General features: G+C 43.8%; 1 protein-coding gene across 4 annotated transcripts in view; it reads right to left on the reverse strand.

Annotated features, from left to right (window-relative positions):
• LOC101162765 (transcription factor COE1) overlaps nucleotides 1–20,162 on the reverse strand; it is a 55,752-nt gene that overhangs the window by 6,553 nt on the left and 29,037 nt on the right. For all 4 annotated transcript variants that reach the window (XM_011480367.3, XM_004073412.4, XM_011480366.3 and 1 more), the window contains exons 7-14: nucleotides 18,212–18,293; nucleotides 17,210–17,351; nucleotides 14,795–14,925; nucleotides 12,945–13,071; nucleotides 6,285–6,373; nucleotides 3,219–3,284; nucleotides 2,472–2,634; nucleotides 1,195–1,374 (exon numbers count right to left, since the gene is read on the reverse strand). In XM_011480367.3, the coding sequence (XP_011478669.1) occupies nucleotides 1,195–1,374; nucleotides 2,472–2,634; nucleotides 3,219–3,284; nucleotides 6,285–6,373; nucleotides 12,945–13,071; nucleotides 14,795–14,925; nucleotides 17,210–17,351; nucleotides 18,212–18,293 (980 nt within the window). The remainder of the gene's footprint in view (nucleotides 1–1,194; nucleotides 1,375–2,471; nucleotides 2,635–3,218; nucleotides 3,285–6,284; nucleotides 6,374–12,944; nucleotides 13,072–14,794; nucleotides 14,926–17,209; nucleotides 17,352–18,211; nucleotides 18,294–20,162) is intronic.

A 20,162-nucleotide genomic window follows, 5' to 3' on the forward strand; every position in this document is an offset into this window, starting at 1 on the left:
AAAAATAAAAATACTCAAATTACATTATTACACACAAACCATTCTTACACCCATCAATCTATTAGAATTTCTCGTGGATTTAGCATTGATTAACAATTTTATTGAATGCAATAAACATTCTTATTTTAATTTTTCTAAAAAGAACCTAGAACCACTTTTCTTAAAAATAAATTTATGTGTATTTTACCACAAAGCAAGTGTACCACGGAATCTATTTTTGGTATTTTTCAGTTACACTGATGTCACCATGGGTTCTCATTGGTTAAGATTTTACTAAATATTAAAGAGCAGAATAATTGATTTTTTTCCATCTTAGCTGTACGAGCTTAAAGCCTTGGCAATAGTGTCAAAACAGAAATGCAGGTCTGCACTGAAGCATTTAGAAACAATACAAATATAACATGTCTGGCCTATAACATGCAGCTCACAGACAGATTCAAAACAGCTCTTGCAATGACCAGAGACATTGTATAGCAAAAACAACCAGTTTGTCATCTTCATTACCAAAATCACCTCACCCATCCATTTCTCCCTGGTTTGTCTTTTTTCTTCTAATACACTAAGAGCATTTTCCCCCTCAGTGGTTTTACAATCAGCTGAGTCGTATTTCACATGCCCTCTGATACCTGCGTCTGCTTTTATTGTTGTTATTATCCAACACTTAGCTTTTATGGCTCTTCCTGACAAATCCTTGCAATAAAGTCATAATCCATTTATGAAGGGGCCTAACTAATCAATTAATGAAAATTGGACGTACAAAGGAAGGCTGAGGGGGCATTGATTGAAAGTGTCTGTGTGGGGCCGATGAGCCTGTTAAAATACTTGTTAACACCAAGGAATCAAAGAGCTGAAATGGAATTGCTTCTCTAGCAATTAGTTTATTGATTTAATCAAGGGTCTTTAATGTAGAGGGTGAATGTGTGCGCGCAGAGGTGGCGGTGGGGTGTGTGTTTTGAAGGGGGTGTTAGGTGATCGGCTCCCTTGGCCCATAAAGTGGAGATTTGACTCTGCTTTAAAGAAACAGATGAGCCAGCTGAACTTCAGCAACCTTTGTGTGAATTCTTGAATCCACTTCAAGCCCTCACTGAAACCCTGTAATGTTCAAATCTGATCCCAGCTCTGCACCCCTCTGTCCTTTGATTTCCTCACCCACTCTCTGGTTTGTCAGCTGAAGGATGTGGTGCATTTACTCACTAGCGTAGGGCGAGTTGCCTGCAGATCCATTGAGGAAGTTGGGCGAAGTGCCCAGAGTTGCCATGCCAGAGTTAGCATAGCCATTCATGCTAGTGGAGACAGTGCTGTAGCTACTCTGCTGGGGAGTGGAGCTGGGGACATAACCATGAGGGGACACACTGCTCGTACTCCTATTAAAACCTATGGACAGGGAGAAAAAAAAGAAAGGAAGAATGAAGATTTGTGTTAGCAGGCAAAGCAAACAGAAGACAACCAGAAAGCCTGCATGCAGAGCTGCCAATTGATGTTTTTCTTCACAACGCTCACAGATGCAGCTTTATAAGGCCAAGCAACTTCAGGAAGACAGTAGACAACATATGGGAAAGGGGGAAAGCACTTCATAAAGTGAAAGAAGAATGATTTGACAGCTACTGAAACAAGGAGCCTTTAACCCTGCTGGCTCCCATCAAGACTTACATACAGCTGTGAGGCAACGTACACTCAAAAGCAGCTGTTTTTTTTTTTTTTTTAAAAGTTTGAAATAATGGATTCTCCAACAGGACTTAACTCAAGCTTACTGCGGAATGGGGAAAACAAAACATGCTGACTCTTGATGAAAGACAGCTGGAATCGAACATCAAGTGCAGCAAGGCCTGCTTTCTGTTACAGGTGTATTCATTATTCTCACCGACCCTCCATAATTCACATCTCCTCTCTCCATACCTGCTTCCCAATCTGTACTGGGAACAAACTATAGCTTACAAGATAAGCAACTGATCTCTTTTGTTTCCTCACATCTGCAGATGTTTCCGAATGAAGATGAAGGGCAGTGGAAGCTCATTGGAATTATTGAGATACATCCAAAGGATGGTCCATCCACTCTTCTGTTGTTCCCCTGATACAAGGTGATGAATCACCACTGACTGTACCCACATTTCTCTCTGTCAGACAGGGGCCGACCCCAGTCTGATATACACACCCTCAGGACCCACTCATATTTCTCCATCGTACTCCATCCATGGCTTTCTTTTTCTCCATTTTTCACTCTCTCTCTAAGGCTTTCTGTCCTTCTTCAAGTTTTCCCTGTTTCTTATTGCCACCACCTTCCCTCTCCTCCTCCTCCTCCTCTTCCTTCTCCTGCCCTCCTTTCTTCCAGACTTTCTTATTTGCACTTTACTCTTAAATCACTGCCTCTGTATTTCCCACATGAAAAATAAAATCTGTACCTCACCATTCATTTTTACTGTCTATCCTGGAAAAAAAATAAATGAATCACTGCCCCCCCATCATTTGCTCACCCTGATTGGCTGTTTGCGCCACCTCTGACCCAGTGAACGAGTTTACGGCCATCATGCCAGCGTGGACGGAGCTGCTGCCAAGACCCGCGAGCTGGTTGTGCCCTCGTGGCACTGTTGTGTAGAGGGCTTCTGCGATGTCAGCTGCTCGTTTTAGAATCATTTCCTGACAGAGAAGAAGTAGAAAAAAAAATAGATGTGACAACTGACAGAACAGGGATTAGGGAATGTATAACACAACATTGACGCAGGCTTTACAGCCTTAGAAGAAAACTAGATCTTCATCCAAGATATTGAGTGTGTAAACCTTGCAGAGCTGAGAGCTTTTTATCAGCGGTCACTGAGAGAAGTGGGATTGGTTTTAGAAAATGGATGAAAGGCTCATTTTGAGGACTCATCAAACCTATCCCTAGCTTTTTCCCTGTTTTTTCTTTTCTTTCAATCTTCTCCTCCTTCACAGTCAAGCCTTAATTTGACTTCTTTTTTCCATCTGTCTCAGCTCTCTCAGTCCTCTCTCCACTTATTTTGCATTGTTCTTTTTCTTTCCATCCTCATGAGCTGATAAAAGCTCTGACATATTCCCATGCGGATGCCTGTGACTCCCAGATCTTGGATGCACTCAGCAGGGTGCTGCAGGGCTGGTGGAGACACCGCCTTTGAAGCTGCCAATAGTTTGTGCTACAAATATGATTTTCTCTTAGTTCAGATATAAAAATATGAGTGTTTTTGTGTGCATGTGTGTGTGGTTACCTGGTTGTTATGAGGCATCCCGTACAAGGCCTCTACCAGGTCTGCTGCTCTCTTCAAAATCACCTCCTACAATCAAGAGCAGACAGAGGAAGGAGATTGATCATGAGTGTGACAGCTCAAAGAGTTCAGTCAGTTTTATTACGTATCACTCCTTACATTATGCTGTGAATGCAGAACAGAGAGTGCAAGAGTGGGAATAGGCAGACAGAGAGAAGGAGAGGAAGAGAAATGGGCCTATCCCCGCACTTTGTTACTTGCTGGGCAGTTTGGGAGAGCACAGGGAAGATACTGTTATCTGTGAATAAAACATGAACCTATATCTCTCTATCAGTCAACCATCTCCGGCGTCTTCTCCCTTCCTCCTGTCATTGACTGATCATGAATCCACCGCACATGATCATGCATCGATCTCATTTAACACAACATATCATCAGGTTGACGGCTATACAACTCCCCTCGTCAGCTGGAACACACCCGTCTCCTGCCCTGTATTAACCCCGGTAATGATCCGAGTGAATGGCTCTGCATCCACTTTGTGTGATAAATGTGGAACATCATTGCTCAGGTAAAACCATCCTGTGAAATTTCCCACATCAAACATTTATCCTAACACACTGCTACTGCTTCCCTGCGCTCATTTTCTCCCCTTTCTCTGTCTTGACTCTTTTTCCTGCCCGAGTGTATGAGTGTGTGACTCCAGGCAGTCGTTATATATGTGTGTGCGTGTGATGTAGACACCTACAGCCCTACGAAACCCTTTTTAAAAGTTAATGTGCCGGGGCCAGGATATATGCTGGAGGCGCGACAACCAGAAAATTGCAGCCCCCACCCCTCCTGCCTCCCCTCCAACCTTCTCCTCGTTTCTTTCTCTCCCTCTTTCGCTTACACCGGCGTGCACACACGCTGTGCGTTATACTCTCCTGAGTGTATCCCTCGCTGTGAACAAGCCCCGGAGCATGTGTGCTCTCTGTTCCGTGACACACCGCCTTTCAATCAGACCTCATATAGCGCAGACACACACACACACGATCAGCCACACATGCAGCCACGCACATGTGGAGGCTGTCGAGCACACCAAAGACATGACGCGAGGGTCAGCAAAGCAATAAAGATTGTAGAGCGCTGTCCGAGGTGCTAAATTCACTCAATAATGGGAGCGCTGCCTCTGTGTTAACCTCCCATTACTAGCACTATCTGGGGGAGGCAAAGAGGGAGGGTGGGGGAGGAGAAGCGGAGAGGGGAGACCAGAGAGGAGGCCTGCTTGAGGTGATTGAGAGATGTAGAGGCCTTAGGAAGGTAAGTGGTTCTTTAGTATGTATGCGCTGCTCCTTGTTCCCTTCTCTCTGCTGTTCCCTGACGCCCCATGCCTCCCAGGGATCGCTAGATGGGTAAAGGGAAGGAGGAGATGAAGGGACAGAGGGAAAAGAGGAAATGAGGAAAGTGGGAGGCATCGTGACACAAACACATCTCCAGCTGGAGTGTTCCACCATGACACGTGGAAGCTCAGTTGCTGTCCCTGCACTTCTCTTTTTGTGCAGCCCCCTTTTCTGTCTCCAACCATCGTTCCCGTTCTCTATTAATCACTCTGCTGTGCCCTGCATGGACCTAACAGCCTCTCGTTAGCGAAGGGGTTCTGTCCAGTAACTAAATGCGATTAGGCAGCGCTCCAGAGTCATTCTGATAAACAGATAAATGCAGTTAGCGCCGCGCTGCCTCCCTCGTTCTGCCGCTGTAAGGGGAGCCCATTTCCTGGGCGCAGGGTCTCTTCCCGTAAAGTCAGGCCCGCAGAGACAACAACAGGAAAGGGAACCTGATCCAGAGCAGAGCCTAGCCACGTCTGGATGAGCGGCCACTCATTAGATGGACACAGACCCCCCCTGCCACACCAGAGCATTTACTAAACACCCTACAGTCAAGGCACCCAGTCACTCAAATTATTGGTCAGGTAGCCACAAAGCTAACTGACCAACTGATAGGGGGATTGTTATTTAGCTCATTACCAGATCATTAATAATGCATAAAGTGAAAGAACAAGCATGGGGGGTGTCCTTGGTATCATAGGTAGATTTGTTGGGAATTCTTCAGATGCTTCTACCAGAGTTTCTTGTTTAAAAGTTTAATGGCGTTGTACCTGGAAATGGATATTGCGAGAAGTTGCCAACGTGTTCCCTGTCTCCTGCCCCTCCATAATGATTGAGGCCAACAGTTGGGAGAAGTGTGGTCAACAAAATGTTATTACCTCAATAAAGGCACAAATCAATAGAGCTGAAATGAACAACCAGGGCTACCAGCTACGGCTGTTCATTTAGAAGAAAAAGAGACACCACTGAGTGAGAAAGAAAGGGGGGGGGGGGAGATGGATGGATATAAAGATATTTAGAGAAAGACAGGGGGCTGATAGGCTAAAGACCAGAACTCACAGGGACAAGTCTCATAGCCACCAAACACGCAGCGAGGACAAGTGAGTTCTCTATCTTCCCTCCACATCTACCTGGGCTTTTCATCTCTACCTCGTGGCGACTTCCCTCCACTGAGTGCGTACGTGTAAGCACGTGCATGTGTGCACGTGAGTGTGTGCCGCTCCATAGATGTGTGCTGGAAGTAATAAAGTCCACCCGGGGTTGACTTCGATCCACTGACCCAGCAGGAGGTAGGACTGGACAGCTATGATGGATCACCTAACCTGCTTCTGCTACTCTCCTCTTTTCTCCCCTCAACCTCCTTTCCTCTTACCATCCCTCTTTCCCTCCCTCCATCTCCTCCTTTCCTTTCCCACTTTGGCAGTCTAAGTGACCTTATCCTCAGCACCAGGATGAATGGAGGTGCTTGTGCAGCTGCAGTTCAGGTAAAGTGTTTGTTTGAACATGCAATGACTATGAATACAGGATTAAATGGTTTTGTGCGTGCTCCATGCAGCTTCCACTGTGCATGATGTCATACTTCCATGTTTGTGTGTGTGTTCCAAAATTCTAGTTCCCCCCCCCTATATCTCAACATTTTCCAGGAACACATTCCTTTCAACACAAAAAGTAGCACAGCCATTAAAAAGGCACAGGGGTAACAAACCTTGGGTAATCTCTCTTGGTCTCCAGGGTGTCTTGGGATGACCTTCTGTAATCTCTGGAAGCCATAGTCTATAGTTGGCTCGTTCAGGGCTAATCAGAAAGACAGAACAGACAGGTAAATAGAAAACATCTTTAATATCTTCATGATGAAAACAGTCTTTCAAGGAGCATACTGCAGCAGACTCACAGCAAAGCAGACTCAGTCAAACACAGCTCTACATGAATATTTCAACATTAAACCAGATACTGTGGATGTGGGTGTTCTCTGTTAAGCCCTGGTGTGTGTCTTTGTTTGTCTGTGATGTAATGAATCTCTCTCTGTCTCCTGCTTTGGTAGTTAATAAAAAGACTGTCAGGAATCAGGCGCAGTGAAAACGCATGTGCACGTGTGTGTGTGTGTGCATTTGCGACTATGTGTGTCCCGTGGTCTTACGTTGATCAGTGACTAATATAAGCAATTATAGAGCTTGCTTCCAATATAACAAAGGCTTGATCGCTCCGGGGAACAAGCTAAATACGTGCACACTTGCAGACACACGTGCACACACATTCACCTACACACACACAGTATCAGTCAGACGGCGGCAAGAGAGCCCTCTCTCCATGCTGCGGTCGTACTACGGTAATTGAATATGAGAAGATTTACCATGAATATTTAAACATTACAATAAATACAATGAAGATCTGAGGCTTATTCAGCAAACACTTCAGAGGAGGACGGCTGGATAAGTGCTCTCGCCACATAATTCTGTCCTAATGTATCGTCTGCCTAACGCCGTCCCCACTGCCTTTTACCCTCCTCCTTTTTTTCTACCGCCAGGGGAACTTTCGCTACTTTTTCAAGCTCCAGCCTTTAACGTGGTGCTGCTGCACAGTTTGCAGTCACACGCGGGGCTTCAGTGTGTGCTTTTGCAATTGCATGTGTGTTAAATGAAAAGGACCCATTAGGCATGAGAAAACAAAAAGTGTGGGTTTCGTGCCGCCCGTCTGTTTCTCCTGTGGGTCCCAGCTTGGACGTTTCCTGGGGGCTGATGCCCTCCTCGCCTCACATCTGAGCAGCCAGGCGGACTAGACGGCTCCCAGAAAAAGAGGCCCCTAGAGGCTATGAGTCCAAGCTGTCCTGCTGGACCTCTAGTGGCTCCTCTTGGGCCCACACAAACCAAAAAAGAAAAAAAAAGGAAGCAAGAACAGGTAATGCTCTGTTTCGCCGAAACAAACGTGTTTGGACACTTGCCCCACAGGGACGCTCTTCTGTAAGAGTGAATGAAAAGAAAAGGCGAATGGCTAAAAGCTAAGACGGCACTGGGAGGGAAACTGAGAAGTTGGGGGTCCAGGGACAGGCTCAGCTTGAAGAGATTTAGAGGCTAAGTAAACCCAAACAATGGAATGATCACATGCAACAAACAAAGTGTGAAGTATTGCTGAGGACAAATATTTGACATTGCTCCTCTGTCGTCTGATCTTTTGGAGGCCTAAGGGGGATTTGCCTTGGATTAGGCTTACAGAATGAGGAGGGGATTGTTCCAGTAACATCCCCTGTTTCGTCTGATTTTTTTTTTTTTTTATCAGTTCAAGTCAATAAATATGCTTTGTGGGGAACAATAGTGTAAAAACTTTCAGACATGGAACTAAAAAGAATGTTTGGTTAAATTGAAAGAGAAAATACGATTTTGTTTGCTTTTTGCCATGGACCATGAATCACAGGGGGGAGTATGTGAGGGACAACACACTTCACTTGCTACCTTACTGTTTCTCTTTTGGGATTAATTTGACTTTTTATGTCTTGCTAACCTATGGTCAGCATCGTTCATTCCATGGCAGAAATCCTAGCATGCTCCAGGATTCAAAGCATACTTTGTTGTACAGGTATATTTATAATCCTTAGCTGTCGCTCCACAGAAGAGCAAATCAAAGCCAGTAAAACATAACTGCCATAAATAAATGAATAGATGAGCAACAGCCCTGGACTGGAGGGATTCATCTAGCAATCACCCACATCAGATCAGATCAATGCTCATGGAAATTTCATGAAGCCAGGAATCCACATCGCTTCATATTTCACTATAATAACCCACAGAGCCGCAGGGGGAGTGTGCGTAAAGCTGGGAGGTGGTGGGAGAGGAAGGAGAGGAGGTTAGGGTGGAGGGTGAGCATGGGCCTCGGAGGTATGAGCTTCAGGGGTGGAGTAAAAAGGGTGGATGAATGAGGTGCGATGAAAAGGAGGGAGGAGGGTAATTGAGAGGTCAGAGTGTGGAGTCGTGCTGGAAACAGGAAGGGAAGGAGGGGGGGCTTGAAGAAATGGAAGGGAAAAAGGAAAACACCGTCCGGTTGTCCTCCCGTGTCACAACACTGTGGGTGCTGGGAGTCAGGTGAGTAGTTGCAGGGTTAGGTAATTGGCTCTGAGGCTTGATGTTAACACCTTAACAGGCCCTCAGACAGCGGGTAAGGAGCTGATCATATCACAGCCTTCTGCTACTCCCTCTTTTTCCCCTCGCTACATCCCTCTTTCCCTCCCCCTCTCGCTCCCTGTCCTTCCCTCCCCTGTGCAGTCTCCAGTGCTCAGGTGTGATCTCATAAGCGCTGCCTGGCGATCGATGCCGCCAGTGGCAGGGGGTTCAATAGCCCTGAATTACGGCTTCATTTCTGCCCCCCCACCCCACCCCGCTTCTCTCTCTTCTCACACAGATGAGAGCTGCCCCACCCCACCCTCGCCAACTCCCCCCCAGCCCCCCTCCAAACCAACTACTCACAATCCAGATCAATACCTTACAATCTAATTTTTATCCATTTTTCCATAAACCCTGAGATTGCGTTTATTTGCAGAATCCGACAAGCTAAATAAAGCATCGCTTGAACATGTCAGGGAGACTAATGCACGGCTGGAAATTCATACGGAGAAAAACAGATGAGTGGAGCTTTTTGCTCCTAAAGGAAGGGAGAAGCTAAGGCCCGAGGGAGAGAAAGGGAGCAGGAGGGAAAGATGGGAGATTCTACAAATCAATTGAGGTGAGGATGCAAGTGGAGCGTAAGCTCTAATTATCTGTTGCAAAAAGCGCACGTCGACAGTTAACAATACCTGACAGCCCGGATCCTCACAAGTAGAATACAAATTTGAAAAATCTTGATGGAACGTGTGCGCTCGAATTAAGATACAAGGAAGAAACCATTCCCCCAGCTGAACGCTGCTCATTTCAGCACAGAGTTAAATAATCTACATTCAAAATTCATTTACATCATCATCACGGAGCAGATGTTTCCGTAATAAGACGGGAGCATGCTAAAGAGGGAAGACGAGCCACATGGTGCAGAAAATTAATCTCAATCCCAAACAGAGTTGTGAAATTCCTCGCAGTTTAGACTGGGTGCTGTAAATGTGAACGTATGAAGCTACCTCAGCTGCCTTCGTCTCCAGCTGCAGACCGGCCATTTTAATCAACAGCAAGCATCTGCCAAAGCTCAATAAAAGACAGCATTCACAAAGAGGAGCAAGACAAGCAATTGACCAGCTCGCTGCTGAAACCCATTTTTATTGCTTGATGACTCCGTGCTGCTTTTGTGCATCCGAGACACACACATGTAGTCATGCATAGCTGTGGGTCCATTACAAGGCTCTACAAACCTGGCCTATATATATCTACGTTGGTATTAATATCATGAAGCTTAATATATAAAAAAAGCAAGAAATCACATTAGAATTTTCTTTTTGTACAATTTCCTTATGTAGAATTAGACAAGAGCTTGCATGTATCAAAACCTGATGCCTGCATATGTGTATTACTCCTTTTTATTAAATGGCAGGCCTTCCTCTGCCCCTAAAACTAATTTTGAGCATGGCGAGAGCCACACAGAGACAGGGAGAAATGTCAGCATCAGCTGGTTTAAATTCTGTTCTTGACTTTTCTCTTTTTCCTCAATGTCTCTGCTCCTCCTGGCATCGACTGACAGATGTTTCCTACAGACCTAATCTTCACTCTTCCCTGAAAAACTACTCCTAATGTTTGTGTGTGGCTGCGTGTCAGTGGCAGCCTTAATGTGAGCCAGCACAGCCTTTTAATATCAGCAGAAGTTGTAGCGGAAGCACTAAGCAGACACGGGTGCATACAGAGGAGGGAGAAGGATTGCCTTTCGAACGACTTGGGTGATTCATCAACTCCCTCCAATCTAAGGCCAGTTTTCCCGTGTCAAACACACAATCGCATGCACGCATGGAGATACACATTTGCCCCGCTGGAGGGTACATTATGACATTATATTGCATGCAAAAGGGAGTTTTTTTGCTGGTAAATGTTGCAAAGGCTGCAATCGACTAAAAGGTGATACACAACAAAACATGGCGATGCATTTGCACAGAGGAGGGGGGGCAGGCAATGACCTGATAATGAGAGAAGGATGGAGGAAGAGTGGAAGATTAGGGAGAGCTCTCCGCCCAGAAGTGGGTAAGGCAGAGGGCAGAGAGTGGAACAGAGGCGGGATAAGGGGATAAAAAGACAGATGAAGAGCTGGGGAAGAGAAAAAAAATACATTCTTTTATTCTTATCAGTGGATAGCTTAATTGCTTTGATGAGTCTAATTGGAGCTTTCTGAAGTCTAATGGCAGAGCAGTCCTCAGAGACGACAGAAAACACATTACAGTAATAGCTTCTTAGTGAATCTTCTCTGGCCCAAAAGTCCCATGCTTGTCTTCTCCGTCCAGAGCTACAGCTGAATTTTTGCTCACGCTGTGGCAACTGAGTCCGGAGTAATAATCACAGAGACTGGTGTGTGCGTCTGCGTGTGGGGGGTGGTAAACTATAGAAAGGGTTATTAGGGTGTGCGTGCATGTGTGTTGGGTATGTTTGCAAAGCAGCAGCAGCAGCAGTATTGGGTATGTGTTGACTTAATTAGGTCTGTGAGCTGCTCACTTTCCTCTCCTCAGCAGAAGTTGATTAGCAATGCCAGCTGTCCCCAATGTAATTCAGAGCGTGCATGTGTGTGATCGTGCGTGCACATGTAATAAATGAGTATATGCAAGTCTGAAAGTGTGGGGTTGTGTTGATGTGTGTGTTTGCTGCCAGCTGCCACACCGTGCTGCCAATCCTCTATGATTAGTACCCACTGGCAACTGGGCTCAAACTGGTGCCAAACAGACCCAGGAGGGCAACGTGGCCCATGGTAATCCTCCATCCCTCTCTCATCTTTCGCATCCACCTCTCTGTCTTTTCACTAACATTGATTGTTTTTTTGCTTCAAACTCATCTTCCCCCTCCATTCTCCGCCTCTCATTCAAGATACCAAATGCGCGCCGGTTTTTGCTCTCTGGGAGGGAGGTCAGGAATATAAAGGGGGCTATAAAGGAGCTGTGTAAGAGGTACAAATACCTTCAAAGGGTGGCGGAACTGAAGTGTGAGAAACGCAGAGCTGGGACCCTCACCTCACCACAGTTGACTGCAATACTGTAAAGATGCCAGCACTTGGCAGGCAGCAAAAAGGTGCTCAGCTTCCAGCGGATAACCTCTCACTACCTCTCACCTGATGATATTCTTCCTTGTGCCTCGATAGAAGTCAAAAGGCAGAGAGACTAAAAGCGACAGGAGGATGAATTCATTTGAAAGAAGCAGGTTTTGAATAAGTGAATGTGACGAGGTGAAAAAGAGGAGGGCTAGGAAGTGATGGGGCGTTTATTCATATGGTTCCCACATGGCTGGCACAGTAAAAAGGCTGCACACACACCTGCACAAACTTGTATGCGCACAGCTTTCTGAGTTTGGCAGACTTGGGGGTTTTGGACAGCGCTGGCCTGGCAAAAGCTGTCCATCCATCTGCCCTTGAACACTTGACAGCATGCAAGTGTTCACTTGGAGTACATTTACACATTCGTCCCAATAAACAGAAGCACACTATTACAGTCTCTTCCATAAATCCACAAAAAAGACATAACGTGCTGTGACTTATGGGCATGGATTGCGTCCATATACTGTAATTGGGATACACACACACAGTGCAAAAAAAGTATGCTGGTGATTTGACTCGCACGCTCTCTCTCAATTGTGATTTTGTCAAATGTTGGCAATTCCAGCTGGGGCTTACTGCCTAAGTCTATCAGTAGTTGAGATTACAGACAGATTTATGTGATTCCCAATCTCCCACAGGACCTGGGACATTGCATTTGTTAATCACCGCTTCATATGTACTCCCTCCACTATTCTTTCAGCGCACGGCTCTAACTCTGATATAACACTCAAGCTATACTTGCAGACACATTGGGTGTCAAAAGGCGCCGTTTCCACACGCTATCAGCTTTCCAAATCACGCCTTCAACAGGGTTAATTCTCAATAATCCCACTAATCAAAAGGTCAAACCTCCCGCTGACCTCCAGTTGCTTCATAAAGGAGAGTTTCCTCCTCTGATCTGCAGGCGCTTCGCCTAAATTATTGAGTCATGTTATTGACTTTAAAATAGTTTACAATGCACATTTTTCTTCAGAAGTAATGCAGAACATTGGCAGCACTCAAGAGGTATTGTTATTAGAAAGAATGAAAAGAAAATAGGCTAAGGTATGAAAGAGTTTTAATGTGACCATTTTTTTCGTGCTATATAAGCAAGAAGGCTGCATTAACAAAGCCTGCAGATTGCTTGGTGAGATTGATTTACATATAGGTGTTGCTGAGCGTCAGTGCTTACCTGTGTAAATGAAGCGCCCAGGTGTTCCTTTGCAGAACTGTTTGGATTTGTAGGACAGCGTGACTTCCACCACCCCTGGGATGTGCCTGGGCGGGGTCTGCACACGGATGGCGTGAGGAGTGATCAACTGGAGAGAAACAGAGAAAACTATTGCAACCAAATTTCATATTTCTCTGGTTGCACAGAGGCAATGATGTCAGCTCCTCATAGCCATTTCTTTGCAGCTTTGACTTTTCGCTTTCTTTGGATGGTAAGCCTGAAAATGATGTGGTGGCGCCAAAGCCCTCAGGTGGCATCGTAGCCCAAGGCAATGTCACTGTGAGGCTTACGATGGTTATCAGAGCTGACATGGACTCTGTAAGAGGGCTTCAAAACAGTTATGCGTTTATGAATAAAAGAAGATTTCCTCTGCATACATCTATTAAACAGTATAAGCAAGTGTATAATAAGCTTGTCTTGGATGCCCCTGTCTTTTGTGTTTGTCAGCCGAGGCTGTCTAACTGCTGTTAGCCGCATAAAAGCACCGGTGTATTTTAAACAAGGCTCGTTCAGAGTAACTTATGAGGCTCTGAGCAATGCATGTGTGCCTGTAGTGATGGCCCTTTGAAGCAAAACAGTAACATCACAAAGCACAGACAACACCTCCTCCAAACGATTGTTTTTTCTGCATGGTGTAGTGAACTAGTGCTTAAAGCTAGCAGGGCTCAAAAGCTATCAATGCTGCAGCCAGCACTTTGTGTATGTAGACGTGTGTGTTGTTCTAACTGTCCCTTTCATTGCTCACTTAGCCAGGCTTTCATTTCACCATAGTTTGGCCTCACTCACCTTCCAGCAAGATAATATAGGAGCTTTTTATAGAAATATTCCTTTACTAAAGAGAAAGCTGTTTAGCAATGCCACACATTGACCTTCAGTTTTACACACACAAACACACACCACACGGACTCTACATTTACATTTAAGTCATCCAGCAGATGCTCCTTACAAAGGGATTCATACTGTATGTGGATGTACAAATTTCAAGAAAGCAGATACTAATACACTCTAATAAAACAGGAGGGGTGCTGAACAGCGACAGAAATAAGAGCTTCAGCCGACTGAAATGAGAAAGTCTGATGCGATCCAAGGTGCCAATTAATTATTCTTGCTACTTTTAACTGAAATACATTAAAAAAAATCAATTAAAATCAATCAATCAAAAAACGTAAAATATATTAAATATCTCAACTTATCTTCCAAGTGCATTCAATAACAAAAACAAAAAAACAAAATATTTTTTTCTTTTCTTGATGTGGTAATTTGTGCAATAGTTTTCTGTCTTTTAGATTCCATAGAAGGAATTCCTAAAAATTAGAGGGGAACGGTATCACAAATGCTCAATGCATCCGGATCACAGCTCTTAATTTTGTGCTTGTTTTTAATGTCATTTTGCTCATTTGTATGGCTTTCTGTAATGAATTAATTAATTTGATTTTATTATAATTATGAAAATAAAGAGCAAATAAAAGTGTCTATTCAACTTTTGCTTTTTTACTGCGGAAATTAAAATTGTAGAGTAGTAACAAAAGGAAAAAAACTTTAAAAAAAGAAAAAGGCAATAAAATGTTTTAGACAAGTACATATGGAATTATTGAACTGTTATTTTTTTTCAAATTTGAATGAAAAATAAATTTGTAATAAATATTAATTATATTTCTTTTGCTAAAGGTGAGATAAAAAGTAATTAGAAAAAAAGTTAAAATAAAACAAATAAAATTATTTACATCAATAATAGTGACAATAATATGTTATGGCTACATTCATGAGCTCATTTGCATTAACATTAAAACATGGAGAAACTTTTAACTGACCTCACTCCAGACTAGCATGGTTCCAAATATTACTTGAAGGCCATCAAAGAAGTTGTCTCCAATGATGATGACTGTTGCGCCCCCTGTGGTCCAGCCTTCGCTGGGGCTGATGGCTTTGATGCTTGGGGTTGCTGAAAAAAAAGCAAAATGAAAATCACACATAACAGATTAGATGCTAACTAGCCTAATGACTGTCTAGAAAGGTCCATGCCACTGGCACCATGTAGTGTCCCTTCTTCTATCCTTTACTGTGTCTGTTGCACACACGCAGACACACAGAGATCACCTCTTGCCTGTCTCCCAGGGGTCGGGGTGAACGTAGAATACTAATCAGAGTGATTATACGTATCCCGTTATTAAACATAACCCCTGCCCTGTGTGCGAGAGCAGCGGCGGTGCGCTTGTTTTATGACACATGGCAAAGCGTGCGGGCGTGTAAATGTCAGGTGTGCTCAGTGTCTGATCAAAGGGCACACGACCGGGGAACAGAGCAGAGCCAACAGTAGCTCTGCCCTCTGAATAGGCAGCCTTCATTAACCAAACACTTAGCTACTGCTCACTTGTCTGTTTCCAGTATCTGCATGGCAGCTCTCCTCAGATCCTGACCATGGAGCCATATACAAACAGGATCAAGAAGGCTCGGATCATACATTACTGTCTTGTTTTCATTGCCGTCTGGGTTTTTCCTTGAAGCATATTCTTTGAATATTAGAAAATGCAGCAACAACAAACAGCATTTTTTAATAAGTGGTCCACAATGTGTTCTTAGACATTATCTGTTGATGTTATGGGCTTTGAGATTACTAGATGTGATTGAAGAAAAAGAACATCGCTGTGAAAATACATGTTTATACAAGTTAAATCTCCTCTCCTTAACAGATATGCAGCTTGTCAGACATGCTGCAATTCTGCAAAGCGGCATAATCCACTTTAGACTGGGCTGGCTTTTTCCCTGCAGCCTTGCCTTTGCTCTTTGCCTGACTCCCTGTTCTGTTGATCCTCCCCAACAAGCTGGAATGATATTTAGCCCCTCGGTACGCCTGCAGAGATCAGTGTTCACCGAGCAGCAATCTGTGGCTGTAATCATGGCCCTAAGATGCTTCCCTTTCACAGCCGCTGATATTATGTGCGCTATAAGTGCATGTGTGTGTTTTGATGTGTGTGTGTGTGGATTAACCAGATGGTGGAACGTGAATCCATGTGATAGGATTATACTTTGGGGTGTTCCTCGGTGCCATCTGTTCAACTCTATGCTCTGCTTGAAACGGGTCCCAAAGTTATGCATCCGGCACACAAAAGCAGTATAATGAGTAGAATAAGTTGAGGTAAAGGTAAAATGAGAAGGGAGCACTCTTATACTTTTTTCTTCTTTATTTACTGGTAATTGATCACAACTTCCTTTTGTCACCCCAACATCTCTTCTTGTCCCACCCCCTATTTTAGGCTACTTTTCTCCTTTCCTTATCTGCCGTCACCAGGAGAGGAGGGAATCAGAAATGACGAAATTCCCAAACAAATCTCTCTGACACAGAAACAGCTGTTGTTGCACAGTGCGTATTCCTCTTTCTGTGTATGATCCAAGTCTAGCTGATGTCTCCAATATGTCTTGTCTTTGAGAACTTTTCTAATCATCTGTGAAACCAGTTGCAGGGACAAGTGGTCCACCTTGTCTCTGGAGAATAGTCATTATGAAGACTTAACCCTAACATTCAATCTTAATGCAATCTGCTATAGTCGGCCATGTAAATCCCTTCTTAGTTTTTTTGTCATTATCATCCCTGAGGTTGACTTTCCTCAAACGGGAAAAAAAAAAATGTTTCTCTTATTCAATGTGGGGGAAATCGAAATGAGAAAATAACTGGATTAGGGAGTTGGGAATCAGTGCAGGCTCCTAAATCATGTGCACATGTCATTATGAAGTATTAAAGGTTTGGGTTTGACTGTGAATGCAGGGGTGTGTGTGTTCATGCGTATGGGCATTTTAGTTCATATATGGGTGTGTTTGAAAACCTAGGGGATGTGGGGAATGATAGAGGGCCAGAGGATAAAAGCAAGTCTCAGAGGAAATAAAGTCGGTGTTGGCTTTAAGCAGAACAGACCTCATAAGACACATCATGCTTATGCTAGGCAGAGTAGAAGGCCTAGAGGCGAGGACCTGAGGGGAGCGTGCCACAGGGGATGGAGAAGGAACCCTCTGGCTAGCACTCAACTCAAGTTAGGAATCCAAAAAGAGAGAAAAGTAAAATTCAGGAAGGAGACATGACAAAAGATAGGAAAAAAAATCAAAGTTGAGGGGGCAGAATGGAGACAGAAAGAGGGTCTTAGAGTGGAGCCAGACGGGAACAAATGGAACAAAAAAAGTCATAGAAAAAGGAAGAAACAAATAAGATCAAAGTAGGTTGTTGTTTTAAATACCATGTTCCAGGTAAGACGGTGTTCCTTCTGAAGGGTCCAGTCTTCGAGCTCGGCGCCCATGTTTTGAATTGTTGTGCACAAACATGTTGTCAGAGACAGCCAGGACATGACCCTCCACGCTCACCGTAGTTGACACTACCACCTGAGTAAAGGACAACAAAAGGACACATTTAGTTTTTTTTTTTGTAGATCTGCCAGTCCATATGCTCAGATGCAAATTATGCAAGTCTTTGTGGTTTGCTAATTTGGAAAAACAGGCTGAAACCATGTTGTTTACATAAGGAAACTGCAAGCTTTTTACAGTTCATCACATCCTATAATCATTACAGTTAGATGGGGTCCAAATTTATGAGAAGGATGTTAGGGTCAGTGAATAGTCCAACAAATTGTCAGCTAAATGTTGCTGGCAACCTGAGCTTTATTGTAGTAAAAAGCTGCTGGCTGTAGAATAAAAAATTACACCAAAACACTTTTCATTAAGGTCAAGTGAAGACCTGTCTTGGCTTAGGTAGACCTACTTATAAGTGGACTTTATTTTTCTTTTTTAAGTTAATTAAAAAACAAACAATGAAGCCATTTGAAAATTTAGCTAACATTTGTCATAACATATTCAAAGTGAACTATAAAAAATATGACGTTAGAGCGAAGTTAACAATGACGTCATCTGTTAGTTTAAAAAAAATATATAATCTGGCACACTATTAATATTTGTTGTCTCTTTTTTGCTATCGTTTTTTTTTAGTTTTTTTTTACTATTTTTGAATGTAGACAAATGTACCTTCCTGCCGAATATGCTGCCAAGTCTCTTCTTTTTTGCAATTGTCTCTGTCTGTTTAAACGTTTTTATATCGGCAGTCTGTGGTTTGTAATGCAAAAAAAACAACAAAAAAACAGGCAATCAAATCAAAGCAAACTTTATTTATACAGCACTTTTCCTACAAAGTGCTGTAACACTGCTGAAATGGTAACTTCTGTCCACTTTATATACTCAGGCTTCATCACCTGAAAACGCCTCATGTCTCGGGGGTTCCCTGCATTCTTCAGGCAGTTCTGGTTGCACTTCAGGAAGAACTTGAGGAAGAACCTACATTTGAAGAAAGACAGACAGCGAGAGGAAGAGTCAGTACAGCTGTTGACTGAACATCTGTGAGTCATTAAAAGTGCAGTGCGAGTCTTTCGGTGAGAACACAAAACACCAGACGGGACGCATGGACCATCCCAACCCTCATCCATCATCCGATTGTGACAAATACTGTTTTCTATGTAAAAACAACTTCAAGACAGTGAAAAAGAGGCTGCCTTGTAAATCCATCTCAAAGCTGCTGTCACGGCCTGCCATAAACTCACCATTGCAGATGTAAGACGCCCCGAAAAAAAAGCTGCTGTGTGACAGAGGCTGGTGCTGTACTCTGCTCTGCAGCATAGTGTTGCCATTCTTGCTGCTCTCAATCTCAGTGTGAGAGACCACATCAACAGCACCTGCCATGCATTATTAATAGGCTGAGATGGCAAGTATGGCTACCCGCATCAATACTTAATGAGGGAGGGAGGAGGAGTAAAGGGGAGAGTTGGGGTTGTATGCAATGCGTGGGGGGCTGGGATTGAGAAAAAAAAAAAAAAAAACAGAAGGGGGACAGCTCACAATTTATTTGCTTGCCCCACCCCAAAAGGTTGAGGCCTGACAACTTCCTCTGTAAGTGAAACTGCAGTATTGTGCATCTCTTCATACCGTCTGCTAACAAAATCAAATGAAGCCTGAAAATAAACAGCACAGTACTCAAATAAACAGGAACCCCACCAAAATAGGGGGGGGGGGGAATTAAACCACATTTCACACCCCACCCTCCTCCCTTTGAGGTAGCTCAAAGAAGTGCTGACAGCTAAAACTGCTTACAATACAGATCTCCACCAGCCAGAGAGAGACTCACTCCTTTGGTCAGCTTTTCTTTCATATGTCTTATTTTCTTCCCACCGTTCATTCGTTATTGCTGGGATTCTGCACTGGGCAGCACGTTTGGAGCCAATGGTCTTTGCTGTAACCACGCGTGAGCATCACACACACAAGACACGTTAAGAGGAACACGGCGGACGCCTTGTAACACTGCTTTATCCAGACAAAGAGAAAAGAAAAGAAATAATAAAGAAGAAACGAGGAAAACAGGGAGTGGGGGGCAGAAGATGAATGAATGGAGCATAGTTCTGTCTCATTTCAAGGGCCGGCCTACTGCTGTATGAATTACAAGCATCTGATGTAACAAAAGAACTCGTAGATTTATCTCTGACAACTTTTAAATGCGTGACATCTGGTTGGTGGTGGATGCTCTTCTCCAAGTAAAGAAGAAAAAGCTTCTTATGATCTCAGTAACAAGTCATCTTTCTCTGGGTTTCTCTCTTTGGGCTCTGATTTACAATGTTTCTGTGGAGCAAAAGGCCAAATCTGAATGGGGGGGGGTATAGAGATGGAAAACAGAAACTGATAATAAAAAAAAAAAAATCGAAGAAAAATAGAAAGAAGGACAAGGTAGACGGTATATGAAATCTGAAAGAGAGCTCCTGTATATTTCAGAAGCTGTAGGCCAATAACTCAATAATTCATGAAGCAAAGAGATGCAGGCTTTTTTTTCTCTTCCCAGCGGCTGTTAGACCCCGTAGACTGAGGGTCTCCCAACCTTCCTCTGTCCTCCAGGTCAAGGAGCAGACTCACAGACAGCTGTGGACTACATCCACTTGTCCAACACATTCCATTTCCCTCCCTTCACCTCCTGTTTAATTCATCTTTTCACCTCAGCAGTCCTCGTCTTTTGCTGAGGCATTTGCAATGTATGGATGATGGATAAGGTGAAGAAGCAGGAGAAGTTTGGGTCATCTGAGTCAGAGGTAACAAAACTAATGGGTTAAATATTAGATTTTGGAGGGGAGGAACCCACAATTGTCTCAAACTGTAGAAAGAAAG

The sequence above is a fragment of the Oryzias latipes genome, chromosome 10 (assembly GCF_002234675.1).
Source record: "Oryzias latipes chromosome 10, ASM223467v1".
NCBI lineage: Eukaryota > Metazoa > Chordata > Actinopteri > Beloniformes > Adrianichthyidae > Oryzias > Oryzias latipes.